Genomic DNA, 16,757 nt, shown 5'->3' with positions numbered 1-16,757 from the left:
TCAAATTGCAAAAAATCCAAAACAGAAATTGTTTATGTCTATATGTAATTTGATGTAAAAGCTAAGTAGTCTTAACTTCCTGGTGCTACTTTGGTACGTCAAGCTTACATAAAACACATCTACACTCCAATTCCTAAATAAGACCTTCTATTTTCACCTTAGCTATTAGGTGAATGTGATCCAACTTCAAGTGCCTCCCCAAATGAAACTGAAAACAAAAGGCATTCTCAATTCGACATACCACTTTTTGTCCATAAAGAAAATAAATGATCCACAGGAAGTTGGATACTCTAGCTCTAATCTCTCTCCTTCCTTTCTTGTGAGAACTTTTCCAGGATATTGCAGGACAAACTGGTGATGTTTCAGGGGCAATGTTGTAAACACACCATATCCTACAAATATATGTTTACCACACATCTATTCTGTAATCATTAAGAAGTTAAGTTATAACAGTTATTCAAAAAAATAACAAATTTACCAATGTGATCATTAATCCATTTCTTTACAAATGATTTTGGATCAGTTCCCCTTTTACAATAATATAGTGCAGTTTGTCTTGGCGATTTAACATCATTAGCTCTACTTCTTTTCGTTCTCTAAAGAGAATTAAGTAATACAAGTGAGTCAGTAAAATAATGCCGAAATTATCATTTGAAATTGGACATATCAAAAACATAAATTTTAAAACTTAAAGTGGACATATACATGGATATTTCCTTTATACATATTTTTGAATAGTTGAAACTAATATGTCGAAATTGTCATCCTAAAGTGGACATATCAAAAACATAAATTTTAAAACTCAAAGTGGACATATACATAAACATTTCCTTTTTAAATATTTTTGAATAGTTGAAACTAATATGTCGAAATTATCATCCTAAAGTGGACATAACAAAAACATAAATTTTAAAACTCAAAGTGGAAATATACATACACATTTCTTTTTTAAATATTTTTGAATAGTTAAAATAATTTTATCTCAAAATTATCATGCTAAAGTGGACATGTCAAAAACATAAATTTTAAAACTCAAAGTGGAGATATACATAAACATTTCCTTTTTACATATTTTTGAATAGTTAAAACTAATATGTCAAAATTATCATCCTACAGTGGACATATCAAAAACATAAATTTTAAAACTCAAAGTGGACATATACATAAACATTTCCTTTTTACATATTTTTGAATAGTTAAAACTAATATGTCGAAATTATCATCCTAAAGTGGACATAACAAAAACATAAATTTTAAAACTCAAAGTGGACATATACATAGACATTTCCTTTTTAAATATTTTTGAATAGTTGAAACTAATATGTCGAAATTATCATCCTAAAGTGGACATAACAAAAACATAAATTTTAAAACTCAAAGTGGAAATATACATACACATTTCTTTTTTAAATATTTTTGAATAGTTAAAACTAGTCGAAATTTTTCTTTACATATTCTTGAATATTAAAAATAATTTTATCTCGAAATTATCATGCTAAAGTGGACATATCGAAAACATAAATTTTAAAACTTAAAGTGGACATATACATTTTCTTTTTACATATTTTAAATAGTTAAAACTAATATGTCGAAATTATCATCCTAAAGTGGACATGTCAAAAACATAAATTTTAAAACTCAAAGTGGACATATACATAAACATTTCCTTTTTACATATTTTTGAATAGTTAAAACTAATATGTCGAAATTATCATCCTAAAGTGGACATATCAAAAACATAAATTTTAAAACTCAAAGTGGAAATATACATACACATTTCTTTTTTAAATATTTTTGAATAGTTAAAACTAGTCGAAATTTTTCTTTACATATTCTTGAATATTTAAAATAATTTTATCTCGAAATTATCATGCTAAATGGACATATCGAAAACATAAATTTTAAAACTCAAAGTGGACATATACATAGACATTTCCTTTTTACATATTTTTGAATAGTTGAAACTAATATGTCGAAATTGTCATCCTAAAGTGGACATATCAAAAACATAAATTTTAAAACTCAAAGTGGACATATACATAAACATTTCCTTTTTACATATTTTTGAATAGTTAAAACTAATATGTCGAAATTATCATCCAAAGTGGACATATCAAAAACATAAATTTTAAAACTCAAAGTGGACATATACATAGACATTTCCTTTTTACATATTTTTGAATAGTTAAAACTAATATGTCGAAATTATCATCCAAAGTGGACATATCAAAAACATAAATTTTAAAACTCAAAGTGGACATATACATAAACATTTCCTTTTTACATATTTTTGAATAGTTAAAACTAATATGTCGAAATTATCATCCTAAAGTGGACATATCAAAAACATAAATTTTAAAACACAAAGTGGACATATACATAGACATTTCCTTTTTACATATTTTTGAATAGTTGAAACTAATATGTCGAAATTATCATCCTAAAGTGGACATGTCAAAAACATAAATTTTAAAACTCAAAGTGGAAATATACATAGACATTTCCTTTTTACATATTTTTGAATAGTTGAAACTAATATGTCGAAATTATCATCCTAAAGTGGACATATCAAAAACATAAATTTTAAAACTCAAAGTGGACATATACATAGACATTTCCTTTTTACATATTTTTGAATAGTTGAAACTAATATGTCGAAATTATCATCCAAAGTGGACATATCAAAAACATAAATTTTAAAACTCAAAGTGGACATATACATAGACATTTCTTTTTTAAATATTTTCGAATAGTTAAAACTAGTCGAAATTATCATCCTAAAGTGGACATGTCAAAAAAATAAATTTTAAAACTCAAAGTGGACATATACATAAACATTTCCTTTTTACATATTTTTGAATAGTTAAAACTAATATGTCGAAATTATCATCCAAAGTGGACATATCAAAAACATAAATTTTAAAACTCAAAGTGGCCATATACATAAACATTTCCTTTTTACATATTTTTGATAGTTAAAACTAATATGTCGAAATTATCATCCTAAAGTGGACATATCAAAAACATAAATTTTAAAACTCAAAGTGGACATATACATAGACATTTCCTTTTTACATATTTTTGAATAGTTAAAATAATTTTATCTCAAAATTATCATGCTAAAGTGGACATATCGAAAACATAAATTTTAAAACTCAAAGTGGACATATACATACACATTTCTTTTTTAAATATTTTCGAATAGTTAAAACTAGTCGAAATTATCATCCTAAAGTGGACATGTCAAAAAAATAAATTTTAAAACTCAAAGTGGACATATACATAAACATTTCCTTTTTACATATTTTTGAATAGTTAAAACTAATATGTCGAAATTATCATCCAAAGTGGACATATCAAAAACATAAATTTTAAAACTCAAAGTGGACATATACATAGACATTTCCTTTTTAAATATTTTTGAATAGTTGAAACTAATATGTCGAAATTATCATCCTAAAGTGGACATGTCAAAAAAATAAATTTTAAAACTTAAAGTGGACATATACATAGACATTTCCTTTACATATTCTTGAATATTTAAAATAATTTTATCTCAAAATTATCATCCTAAAGTGGACATACCAAATACATAAATTTTTAAACTTAAAGTGGACACATACATAGAAATTCCTTTACATATTCTTGAATATTTAAAATAATTTTATCTCGAAATTATCATGCTAAAGTGGACATATCAAAAACATAAATTTTAAAACTTAAGGTGGACATATACATTTTCTTTTTACATATTTGAAATAGTTAAAACTAATATGTCGACATTTTCATCCTAAAGTGGACATATCAAAAACATAAGTTTTAAAACTCAAAGTGGACATATACATAAACGTTTCCTTTATACATATTCTTGAACTAATATGTCCCAATTATCATCCTAACATGGACATATCAAAAACATAAATTTTAAAACTCAAAGTGGACATTCATATTTCTTTTTAGATATTCTTAAAGAAAGTTAAATTTATATGCCAAAACTATATATTAAAGTAGATATGTCAAAGTCATAACTCGTAAAACTTAAAATGACCATATACATAGGCATCTCTTTTGATATTACATGTCTTTTTTGATAAGAAAATGAGCCTCAACAACCTTAAAATCTTAGGAAAGTTTTAAGAAAATCCCCGTCCTCCACGTGTCAAGATGCAATTTTTTAGACCACTTACAGTTACCAAATCACCACAGTTTCAAAAAAATACAATCAAGTTTCTTTCTTTTAGTCAAATATACATCCTAATAAAGTTTTATCCTAAAAGTAACAAAATAAATCTTTTTTTTCTTAAAAATGTCTTCAATAAAATACATAAATAAAAGCATTCAACTAGTTCAATTTGGGAAAGTCAAAATAAGGGTACGTCTCAGTAAACGGTCACCACTCACACACCACAAAAGTCATCTCTGGCGTACCACAAGGAAGTGCGCTTGGACCGCTCATCTTCCTGATCTTTCTGTAAAGGACGCATCTCTCTCAAGCTTTGCAGATGATACAAGACTTACAATGAAGGTTAGCTCTGAAAGTGACATTGAAAATGTGCAAGCAGACCTAAACTTAGTCTACGAATGGAGCAAACAAAACAACAAAGAAAAAAGTGACTGACGTCCGTCGTCCACAACTTCAAAAGTTAACATAAGTAACATAAGTAATGATAAACATCATAAAGTGCACACATTGTAAAAGTTGAGTCAGTGGACACGCAGACATTTCTCTTACATATCCCTAAAAATTTTAGAACTGTTATGTCGAAATTATCATTGTAAAACTCAAAGTGAACATATATATGCATAAATATTTCGTTTATATGTTCTTGAATACTTAAAACTTATGTATTGAAAATATCATCCTAAAGTGGACATATCAAAAATATAAATATTAAAAATCAAGGTGGACACATATATAGAGATTTCCTTTACATATCCTTAAATACTTAAAACTAATATGTTGAAATTTTCATCCCAAATGCGAGTCAACAATTACAACTTCACACACAACAATCTGGAAAATGTGCCTTGAAACAAGCAAAATTCCACCCATTTTTAAAACTGCTACCATCACCCCACAGCACAAAGGTGTCAATGCTCAACATAAAGCATGAGATAATTGGAAAACAACAACATGGGTAGCAAGTTTTCATATTCGAAGCATGTACATTTGTAAATATACTGGCATATAAAAGTACTTATTTCACTTAACAGAAATAATTTTACACCCAATTAAGAAAAAAATAAATTTACTTTTCGTTTTGAATGTATAGTTGTGACATGTTTATCACTTTGCACAAGATTAGAAAGTCGTACATTTGAATCTAATAGCTATATAATAGCCTCATTTGAATGTGAATCTTACGGGATGGTTTGCACTCACTCGCACTCACTTACTAAGCATGAATAATATATAAGCATTTAATTTCTGATTAAATTTAAAGTATATATATATATATATATATACCTGAGTTCATGTTAAAAAAATCAGAGGCAAAGAAGGGTATATAATTACTTGGTCTGTAGAATAAAAAGAGGGTGCCGATAAGAACCATCAAAAACAGTTCTTTTAAGAACTTCGCTACCACATAGTAAGTTTATTTTAATTTTTATAGTTTTTATGAATCATATCAGTGTCTGTTTCCTTTTGTTTTTCGGGCATTGTTCGGGCCTATGCGGGTTTTTTCGGGCGAATACCGAATTTCTTACAAAACGCCGAACTAGCCGGAAAACGCCCGCACTTTTTACGGCGTATGCGGCTTATCGGCACCCTCGTAGAATAAAACACTACTAACATGTTTTCAATTAAGTCATGCAAAACTGAAAATTCAATCCTGTTGATTAGTGGCCACCAAAAAGTTTTGTATCCTAGATGTAAAGCTCCGGATATCATGTCATATATAGCTATTCTGTGTTGCCTGGTGAAAGAGAAAGTTACCAAGAAAAATGAAATCACAGAATTAAAATGTTCAGGTGACACACAGCAGTTTCCTAAAGAGCTTTCACTAAGTGGCAAGAATTAGAAATGCTGAACACATAGTCCAACAACAAAATTTAAATTCCTACTTACAGTATTGTATTGAACTTGAGCTACCTTGGCCATTTTTTTAACAAAATGGATAGCTTAAATCCACTCTCAGTGCTCACACAACCCTAAAACATAGGAAATATAGCAATATATATCCATCTAAAGGTAGCCAGATACTTAGCTAAAGCTTAGCCACTTATATATTTTTTTGATTTTTCGATAACTAACATTGGTGGCTACTTGTTTGACTACATAAATAGAAACGTACATTAGCTAGCTAACCACTCTTTTCTGGCTAGTTAGCAAAGTAGCTGAGCGAAACTTGGCAATCAGATAAATTATATTACTTGTTTCTGCACATTGAGGTGAAATATAACATAGGGTTTACCTCATCTACTTTATTCACATAAACAAGGCAGAGAAATTCCATAAAAACAAAATAATTAACACTTTATCGTTCCCACAGGACAATCCACATGATAAACAAAGGTGCCATTATGGATGTACGGCATGCCGGCTGGTGAGAATATGTGCTGAAAATTTTCGCGGTATTTTTGCAGGCCAAACCAATAAAATTGCAATATATCTTTTATACCGACATAATTTTGCATAAAAACAATATAATTAGGAGCCTCCTTTGTGTTACAGACCACGTCATCAAAACGACCGAGATATAGCCTCCCGCTGCTTCAGAATTGCAAGATATATATCGTGTCCACCTAATGTACGAAAATTACAAAAGAGAGATATATACCCCAAATCCAATATGCCTATTTTTTAATAATTGCGCTGCGTAAAAATATGCATACAGTACCTTAATTAGTACTCTGTTAGGCCCTTAAGAATGACAATTAGATGTCATTATGACTGCGTTAACAAAAGAGGGTTAGAAATTAGCGCAAACGTTACGTGGACACGAAAAATGTCCACATTACGATCGTGTCCACTTTACGATAGTTTTTTTTGCTTTAGTTGTCCACATTAGGGCGATTTAGCAATATATATATATATATATATATATATATATATATATATATATATATATATATATATATATATATATATATATATATATATATATATATATATATATATATATATATATATATATATATATATATATATATATATATATATATATATATATATATATATATATATATATATATATATATATATATATATATATATATATATATATATATATATATATATATATATATATATATATATATATATATATATATATATATATATATATATATATATATATATATATATATATATATATATATATATATATATATATATATATATATATATATATATATATATATATATATATATATATATATACGTGGTAGAAATAAATTAGAAGACAAAGACAAAACAAACAAAAAAACAAGAAAAACAAACAAAAAATCAATAAATGAAATAAGATAAACAAAAATTAAACAAAATTAAATAAAAAAAAATATAGCTATATATATACAAAAAATGAATAACTAATTAAACTTAAATTTAAATTTAAGTGTAGCAAATAAATTATTAGTTTATATATATTCCTTATAAGTATTTACTTAACAATTGATTTGTAATTATTTTTTTGCACTGGTTTTTGGATAGTGATGACAGCTTTTTATCACTGTGTTGGTTATTAATTGTATTCCAGCAACGGATTGATTGATATTTTATACTATAAATTCCATACCGAGTGGTACTAACATTTGGAAGTATTAGGTTATTGTTTGATGCATTTCTAGTATTATGGGTATGAGTATTTGCAACCAGAGTGAAAATGCCTTGCAGAGGTTTAGGCAAATTTTTATGATAATGATCATACGCAAATAAAAAGTCTTTCAGCTTAATTGTGTTAGGAAAAGTAAGTATTTTGGATTTATTAAATAATAAAGAAGTAGGGCTGTTTGCAGGTTTGAAGTTCATAATTTTAATTGCTTTATTTTGAAGGGAGATAATTCTATTCAGGTAGGTGCTTTTGTTATGTCCCCATATTTGACATCCATAAGTTAGATGTGATGAGAAGATAGCATGATATATATTAGTTAAAATATTATAGGAAACATAGTGTCTTATTTTAGATAACATCCCAATGGATCTGGATAGTTTTACTTTAAGATTATCTATGTGTATATGCCATTTTAAATGTTTGTCCAGAGTGATCCCTAAATATTTAATAGATTCAGAAGGTAAAATTTTATGGCCGTTGATTTTTATTTTGATATCATAGTCAATAGATTTGTTTGGATGGGTAAAAAGGATGATTTCTGTTTTACTAGCATTTAGGGATATTTTGTTGGCCCGGAGCCAGTTGCAAAGGAATCTTAGATCAAGGTTTAATTGCTTCCTTATTGATTTTAAATTATCACTAATTGTCAGTAAGTTAGTATCATCTGCAAAATGGTGGACTGTTGAGTATTTAATTGCATTGTTTAGATCATTAATATAAATTAGAAATAGTAAAGGTCCAAGTACAGACCCTTGGGGTACTCCTATTGTTATATTTTGGACATTTGAATCAAAACCATTTATTGAAACATATTGTTTTCTGTTACTAAGCTATGATCTGAACCAGGAGTTAGATAGTCCTCTAATTCCATAATTTTCAAGTTTTTTTAAAAGGATTGTATGATCAACAGTGTCAAATGCCTTTTGCAGGTCAATGAATGTGCCACATGCAAAGTTGTTGAAATCTAAAGTTTCTCTTATTTTCTCTGTAATACTGAAGAGTGCATTATTAGTGGAACTAGTCGATAAGGCCCGTGGAGAAATTCACTTAGGTAGATGGGCAATAGAAAAATAGGTTGTTTTAGATGTTTTGCTGACGTCAGCAGTGAAGATCCCAAAAAAGTTAGAGAAATTTATTTTATTATTTTATTGTAATGTGTAGAGGTTGAATCACGCTGATCAAAATAATGTGTAGGATGATATGTTTTCGAGGAACGCAAAAAGAGATATAAGTGTTTAAAAATTGTGCTGACGTCAGCAAAGGCCCGTGAAAACACAAAAATTTTTTTTTCAGAAATTCATGTACCTGTTGCCTCCCTCGTATAGATCTTGAAACGCTGATCAAGAAAATGTATAGGATCATGTACTTTTGACCAACGGTTACGGAAATATTGTGGTTTAAAGGTTTTTTGATGACGTCATAAACCCGTTCATTCCAAAACGGATTTGGGGACCCAGGTTTGGAAAATTACCCAAATTGGTCCCAGGGGGTCCCTAGTTACCCCCGCGGTGAAAAAACATTGACGTCACCACCTCGTTTCCAAGTTATTTGGCCTCAAAGTTTTAAGTGCATTGTAATGGCTTCACTAATCTTAATTAACTTTCCTTTGACGTCAATACTATTTTATCGGTAAAGTTTGGTAAATTACAGAACAATTTTATAGGCGATGTTTTATAGAATTTGTTAAAGAAAATTTTGAAGAATGTAATCCACTTTGCAAAAGTGACAGACAGACACACTTAGCGTATTATTATAAGAGATGATTTTGTCGAAAACCAAATTGTAGATCATAAATACAATTGTGATAGTGTAAAAAATTGTATAATCTTGAGTGCATGAGTTTTTCAAAAATTTTATTAATATTAGAGAGGAGTGATATTGGGCGGTAATTGTTACATTCTAGACTAGATCCTTTATTTTTATATATAGGTATAATTTTTGCAATTTTTAAGTTATCTGGATAGATGCCAGTCGAAAATGATAGATTTATTATCTCGCATAGGGGTGTTGATACATTGAATTTAATAAGTTTAAAAATATTGCTGGGTATACTAAAAGGTCCGTTTGTTTTATTTTCATTTAAAGAAGATATCAGTGGTATTATTTCATTTTCAGTAGTAGGATTGATAAAAAAGAATTGTGATTTGCGTCATTAGGGTAATTATGGAATGGTTTATTAGAAGGTGAAATTTTATTTTGAAGTTTTACTCCTACTGTGGAAAAATAGTTATTAAAGCAGTTAGCAATATCAACAGGATTATTGTTAATTTTATTGTTAATTTTTAGGCTAGTAGGAACAGTGGATTTCATTTTGGATATGCTAATAATGGTTTTGATTCCGTCCCAAGTTTTTCTAATATTATTCGAGTTTTCAATAAAATATTTTTGATAATGTTGTTTTTTACTTTTTCTGATCAAATCAACAATTAAATTTCTGTATTGTTTATAATTATTTTGTAACATATTTTTATAATTATCATTCTTTCTGTAATTTATGAATGTTTTTAGTAGTTTATCTCTTATAGTGATAGATTTACATATTCCTTTTGTAATCCATGGTTTAGATTGTTGCTTGTATTGTTTTTTTGACATCTTCTTTAAAGGTATATGCTTATCTAATAATTGGTTTATTGCATGATTAAATTTATCAAATGAATAATTAGGATCATTTTTACTCAGAGAAATTTCATTATCCCAATTAATTTTAGTTAGGTCAAGTAGAAATGCTTCTTCGTTGAATTTTGAATAGTTTCTTTTATAAATATTTTGTTTTTTAGAATTGGATTTTATGTTAAAATTTGGAACCAAAAAATGATCAGATATGGATGAAGTTAGGTTTCCTTGGAAAATTCAAGGCAGTTCGAAAATATGTTATCAATTAGCGTTTTAGATCTTGGTGTTATTCTTGTTGGTAGTGTAATATGTGGTATACAGAGATTTGAAAACAAATTATTAATGAAATCTGAACTTTGGTCGTCTTTACTGATGTTGAGTAAATTTATATTAAAATCACCGGATATAAAAACACTTTTGTCTTCATTCATAGTTTTGTTAATTATTGGTTGAAAATAGTTAGAGTTAAAATCATCAATTGACATTTCTGGATGTTTGTACACACAGCCTACAATTGTATTTTTTTACGAGGACTAATTATTTCAATAAATATAGATTCTAATTCTTTAGATTTGTATATATTCAGATCATCTCGAATCTTACAATTAAAGTGATTGCGTACATATAATAATGTCCCTCCTGCACTGGATTCAGTAGGAGTGTGGAATAGTTGATAGCCTTCTAGATTAATATCGTAGTTTGGATTCAAATTTTTCATAATTTTTGTTTCAGTAATAGCTAAAATGCTAAAATCAAAATTTAAGATATTTAATAAGGTCTCAAGATAGTGTTTATGTCTAGATAAAGAAGCTATATTCAGATGGAAAATAGAGAAGAAATTTTCAGATTTAAATTTTGACGAACAGAAGTCATTGATATCATAATATTGACAATTAATGGTTGGATTATCATCATCATTAGCTTTATTCACGTTGAATGACAAATTGTTAAATTCTTTTAGAAGAGCCTCGATATTTTCTGAAGGTTTCATATTAAGTTGAGAAGATGTGTTACATTTAAGATTTATGTTTTTTGAATTGAAAAAAAATTGATCATTATTTAGATTTTGAAAAGGTAGTGTTTTAGCTGTGCAATCAATACAAAACCATGGTGTTGTGGACTGTTTTAGTAAATTATAACTGGTATTATCTAAGTTGTTACATTTTATATAAATCCAGTGGTTACAAATATCGCATTGAATTGCTCGGTGGTTATTATTAACATTTTTTTGCAGATTTTACAGGGAAAATTGGTCATAGGTTGTTAATTTGTATAAAAGTAAGTAAGTGCTACAGGAAAATAAATAAATAAATATTAATAATCAAAAAAATAGAAATAAAAAATAAAGAATCAACAAAAAAAAAATAAATAAATATAAAAATTAAAAAAAAAATATATATATATAAATAAATAAATAAATCACACAAAACACCAAAGGGAAGCTACTTAGTAAATGTTATTCTCACGAGAATTAAACTGGTGGTTGAGTGGACACAAAACACACACAGGGGAGTAAATAAGTTGGATAGCTTTCAGATTATTAGCTAAAATAATGAATTGGATAATTCTAGAAGTATATACTATATATATAGATGCAAAGAAAGGGAGAAAAACAAAATCAACAAAAATGCAGTCTGAAAGTTTACTCAGCACAAGGTTTGTCATTATGGAAATTTAAAAATGACGGTTCACATGAATATACTAGACCAAAAGCGCGCCGTTAAATTCATAATGGTAGAGACAGTAAAAAAGTATCATAAATAAACAGATAATAAGTTAGGTTAATACAAATTCAGTTATAGAAATCAAAATCAGGAAACATTCCTACTAATTCATATACATTGTTTATTTTCGTCGGGCGATCATTTTCATTAATTTTCATTGAAATAGATCCTTTCCAGGACCAGCATGCATGTATTTTAGCTTTTGTATACAGTTGACGACACATTCCAAATAACATGAAGTCATATTGGCACAGGTTATCAGAAATAAAAATATCAGAACTATTCAGTTTAGGAGAAATTGACGTAAGATCAGTATCCTTTAACTTTTTTTTACGTTCCAGAGCAGTCTCGCAGAACTTCCGGTTTACAAATCGAATTATTGTTCGCTTTGGTTTGTTATGTTTGCGCTCGTTTTTTGTCAATGGAAGTCGATGACAAGCTTCAACATCGTTTACGTTAATAGAAAGATCTAACCTGTTTAGAATATTTATTGAGGTTTCTTCTAGGCATTCATTGTCGATTTCAGACGGAATACCAAAGATTTCAGTATTATTACGGCGTGAATATCTGTCTTGTTGAGCCATCAAACTTCGCATGTTGTCCTCCAATTCATCCATCTGTTCGTAGTTTTGGGTTTCAATTTCCTCGATATGTTTTTTGAGTCGTTTGTTTTCATAGAGAAGGCGATTGATGACATTATTTTTCAGCTCTTCTATGCTGTCTCGTATGGACTTGAGATCGTCCAACTGCTCAATTTCTTTATTATTGAATAACAAGTTTACCAAAGATTCTTTATTCATTTTGTTTATATCAGTTTTACTTTTACCAACAAAGTCTCTAAGTTGGATGTGAGACATACTCCCCTTTTCGTGCCTGCGGCTACAGCTTCATTTGGAGCGCGGTTGAAACGTGACCGCACTCAACGGCCCTTCAATGCTAGCTGATATCATCATATCTCCCAAATGTTCTTTCATCTTCATTATGTTGCTTTCCATCCAAGGAAAAGATACAACTATCCTCACCACAGACTGCGCAAGTCATGGTGGTTACAACTCGACTGTTTAAATACCTGTGACTGGAAGATGTCTTCAGTTTGATTTCTTTGCTGTTAAGTGAGGTGCAATTATTTTCCGTTGTTTAAACTTTCCTGTATGAAAATGAAGAAGATATTTACCATGCCAGAGCTGTACAGTTGCACTTGCAAGGCAGTTGGACAAAATGGTGCTCTTATGTGAAAAATGATTTATCTTGGAGAAAAATTCTTTCACTGCCACTATGTCTAACCTACGACACCCTTCCCTCTCCAACCAATCTTGTGAGATGGGGAATTGAGAAAGACAAAAGTTGCATTCTGTGCAAGAAACCATTCTCAAATGTCTCTCACATATTGGGTGCCTGTAGGACCTCCCTTACGCAAGGTAGATACACATACCGTCATAACTCGGTTTTAATAGTTTTGGTTAAGGCATTAAAGGAGTTTTTGGTATCATATGAAACTCTTAAGGTTTCCAAGTGCAACAAAATTAATTTCATTCCGGCCGGTCAATCAACATCTAAGAAGAGGCATACAAAGTGTCCAGGCCTTCTTCACCTTGCTTCCCATTGGAAAATACTGTCAGATTTAGATTCCGTTTTAGTTGTTCCACCATGCATTGCAATAACACAACTACGCCCAGACGTGTTATCAATATTCAGTTCTTTCAAAACTGTAATTATGGTAGAACTGACTTGCTCATGTGAAGAGAACATGGAATATTGGCACAAACAAAAGCTTAACAAATATTCTTCACTTTCTTATGCTATGAAAAACAATGGATGGATCGTGCATTTCTTTGCCATTGAGGTGGGTGCAAGGGGTTTCTGTTCAGAATCAGTAAGGACCTGTTTTCGTCGCCTTGGTTTCCCTAACAAGCCTTTACGTTCCCTATTAAAAACCCTAACTTTTACCTCCATGAGTGCTTCTTCTTACATCTAGATGTCTCGAAATTCTACCACTTGGGTTGAGCCTGAAAAGGCCCCAATCATTCCTGAAGTTTCTTCTGTTACAAATATGGAATGAAAGAAATCAAAAACCCCTGAGAAATCTTCCGCAAGTCACACAAAATTTTGTATAATCAAAAAACCCGAAAAACTTGCTACAAGGTCTTCCAAAACAACAGTCGCATTGCCATCTAACCCTGATTTTAGGAATAGTGGTCTAAAAAACTTAGGAAACACATGTTATGCAAACTCAATCTTACAATGTTTTTATAACATTCCGAAAGTTAAAGAAGCCATTTCTGTCAGCAAAACAACCTCAAAGTTAAGCGAAGCATTTGTAGGTGTTCTTCAAAGTTTGGCTGTTTCTAGAAGTCCAGTTGATCCCTCCCATTTTTTGCTTGCTATGAAACATCATATATCAGCTGCGAAGGAAAGTGCATTTAATATCTTTGCTCAGCACGACGTCCCCAAGGTTCTTGAATATCTCCTACCTCGTCTGTCATTAGACTTTTCATTTCTTGGAAGTCTATTTAGTATTGGCATCAAGACATCAACCACTTGCAATTTATGTCATATTACCAGCTCCTCAGACGTTATAGCACCATGCATCCAACTTTCTCTGCACCCTACGTTACAATCTTCCTTAGATAATTTCTTTGAAAGCGAGGAGTTGTCAGACACCAATGCCTACTTCTGCCATGTTTACAACGCTCATCAAACTGCTCTAGTTGAAAAAGAGGTAGCGTCGTGCGGTTCCCATCTCATTTTACAGCTAAAACATTTTGCTAGTGCCAAGGGCCTTGTGTCAAAAATTGCCTCTTACCCTGGTACCATTTCCATACTTTTTACTGTAGATAAAGAAGTGGAATTTCGTAAAAATTTTCAATTAAAGGGCTATTATCAACCATTGTGGCAACTTAAATAATGGTCACTACACAACCATAGCCTTCGACCAAATGGTTCACAGGTGGATACATTGCAACGATAGAGCAGTATTTTCTGTGATGACCACCTTATTTACAGTCACGAGTCATATGTTTTCTTTTTAGAAGAGCTGAAGTAAGAATATTTTTACCAGAATGAATCAGCAAGGGGGGCTTGACTACACTCAGTCTTGTCTTTGGAGAGTGACGACTCCATTTATTACCCCAGTCAGAAATAAAACAAAATCAAATAAAAATTAAGTTAGCAAGGGGGTTTGATCATACTAGGTCTTGTCTTTGGAGAGTGACGACTCCACTTATTACCCCAGTTAAATAAAATAATATTAGCAGGGGGGGTTTGATCCCACATGATCTTGTCTTTGGAGAGTAACGACTCCACTTATTACATGAGTTAAAAACAAAGAATAGCACAGTTGAACAGAAAGTGGTCAAAGTTTACTTTAGGAAGATAGGGATGTTTATTTTCTGCTGATGACCATCCGCGGACCTCTTCAAGGTGACCCAGCTAGACATCATCCAGGGTACTTAGGTTCAGAAATATGGGTCAAAACCTTCCTGCCCTTGGTTAAAGTTCTGTTCATCTTTTCAAATGTGTTGTGTCCTTTTTATTTTTTTATACATTTTTTAATTAATTCCTTGTAAAAAGGGAGAATTGTGCTTTTAGAGGCATTTTTCTAGAGGAGTACAACCTCTAGCTTATTTCCAAAGACCTAACAGGTTGAGTTCATCATTGCGGTGGCTTGCCACCTCTTTGTAAGCTATTTTCTTATACTATCTGCAGATATCATGTAGTGGTTTTTGTCGATACCCCATTTAGGAGCAGGAACAGGAGACAGCAACTCCCTGTTTGTGCGATTTCAGCATGTAGAATCTTCGCATTTGCGATACTGTAGCATATTAAATCCATCGGTAAAATGACGTTCAGGAAAATTTTTGGAGTGCCTTACAGAATTCCTCATCGCTTGCGTCCGATTGAAATATCTTGACCTGCTTCCCTTTCAACTTTAACATCTGGGATTCGTCCTCTAAGATGTGCTTCGTGCTTGATAATGAAGACTGGAATGAGTCTTCAAATCCTTGTTGCTCACAAGCTTTTGTGCGCAAAGCCTTCATCGACCCATCACTTGATAACTGGTTCCAAGGCCCTGCATAATCTCTTTCTAGTGCAAGTCCCTGCAAGCCAATGTTGAGTAGGGACATTAAGATTTTGGGTGATGTTAAAAGTTCCTTGATCTCCTGGAATGCTTGGTCATGGACCGATTTCCATAGTCATAAATTTTAAGTTGACAACAGGTTTCTGAGTGCTTCGGCTATCAGTGCCAATCTGTCCGTGTATTTCGACATTTGTTGGGCTATACCCATAAATCTGCGTAGTTGGATAGTTGGGGATTGCATCAATTTTGGATGTTGATGGTTCCACTCCGCTTGGAGATATTTTATGTCCTAAAAATTCAAATTCATTTGTTTTGAACTTGCACTTTGCTGGGTTAGGTGTCACTCCCTTTTGGCGGAATGTGTTTAATAGTTGGTGCATTCAATCATCATGGTTTTCCTCATCTTTACCATGAACAAGAAAATTATCTGTGCTTTTTCCCACACCAGGTAACCCGTCCACTATCTGGTCCATACGCTTGTTTATTATTTCCTGCATAATGCTAAGTCCAAATGGGCCTCTGGTGCAACAGAATCATCCTATGGGTGTGATGAACGTGGTTAATAGT

General features: G+C 30.6%; 1 protein-coding gene across 1 annotated transcript; it reads right to left on the bottom strand.

Moving 5' to 3' along the window:
- Nucleotides 1–12,180: 12,180 nt before the first annotated feature.
- On the bottom strand, nt 12,181–12,912 carry LOC130642370 (uncharacterized). Its single transcript, XM_057449456.1, has one exon. It carries the CDS (start codon nt 12,910–12,912, stop codon nt 12,181–12,183), a length of 732 nt encoding a protein of 243 aa, XP_057305439.1.
- Nucleotides 12,913–16,757: the final 3,845 nt, after the last annotated feature.

This window comes from Hydractinia symbiolongicarpus, chromosome 4, assembly GCF_029227915.1.
Source record: "Hydractinia symbiolongicarpus strain clone_291-10 chromosome 4, HSymV2.1, whole genome shotgun sequence".
Classification (NCBI taxonomy): domain Eukaryota; kingdom Metazoa; phylum Cnidaria; class Hydrozoa; order Anthoathecata; family Hydractiniidae; genus Hydractinia; species Hydractinia symbiolongicarpus.
The sequence above is the reverse complement of the archived record's forward strand: the minus strand, read 5'-3'. Positions and strand labels throughout refer to the sequence as shown.

What these genes read in the sequence shown, in the direction of transcription:
- LOC130642370 (XM_057449456.1), bottom strand. Translation starts at nt 12,912, where the DNA reads ATGAATAAAGAATCTTTGGTAAACTTGTTATTCAATAATAAAGAAATT.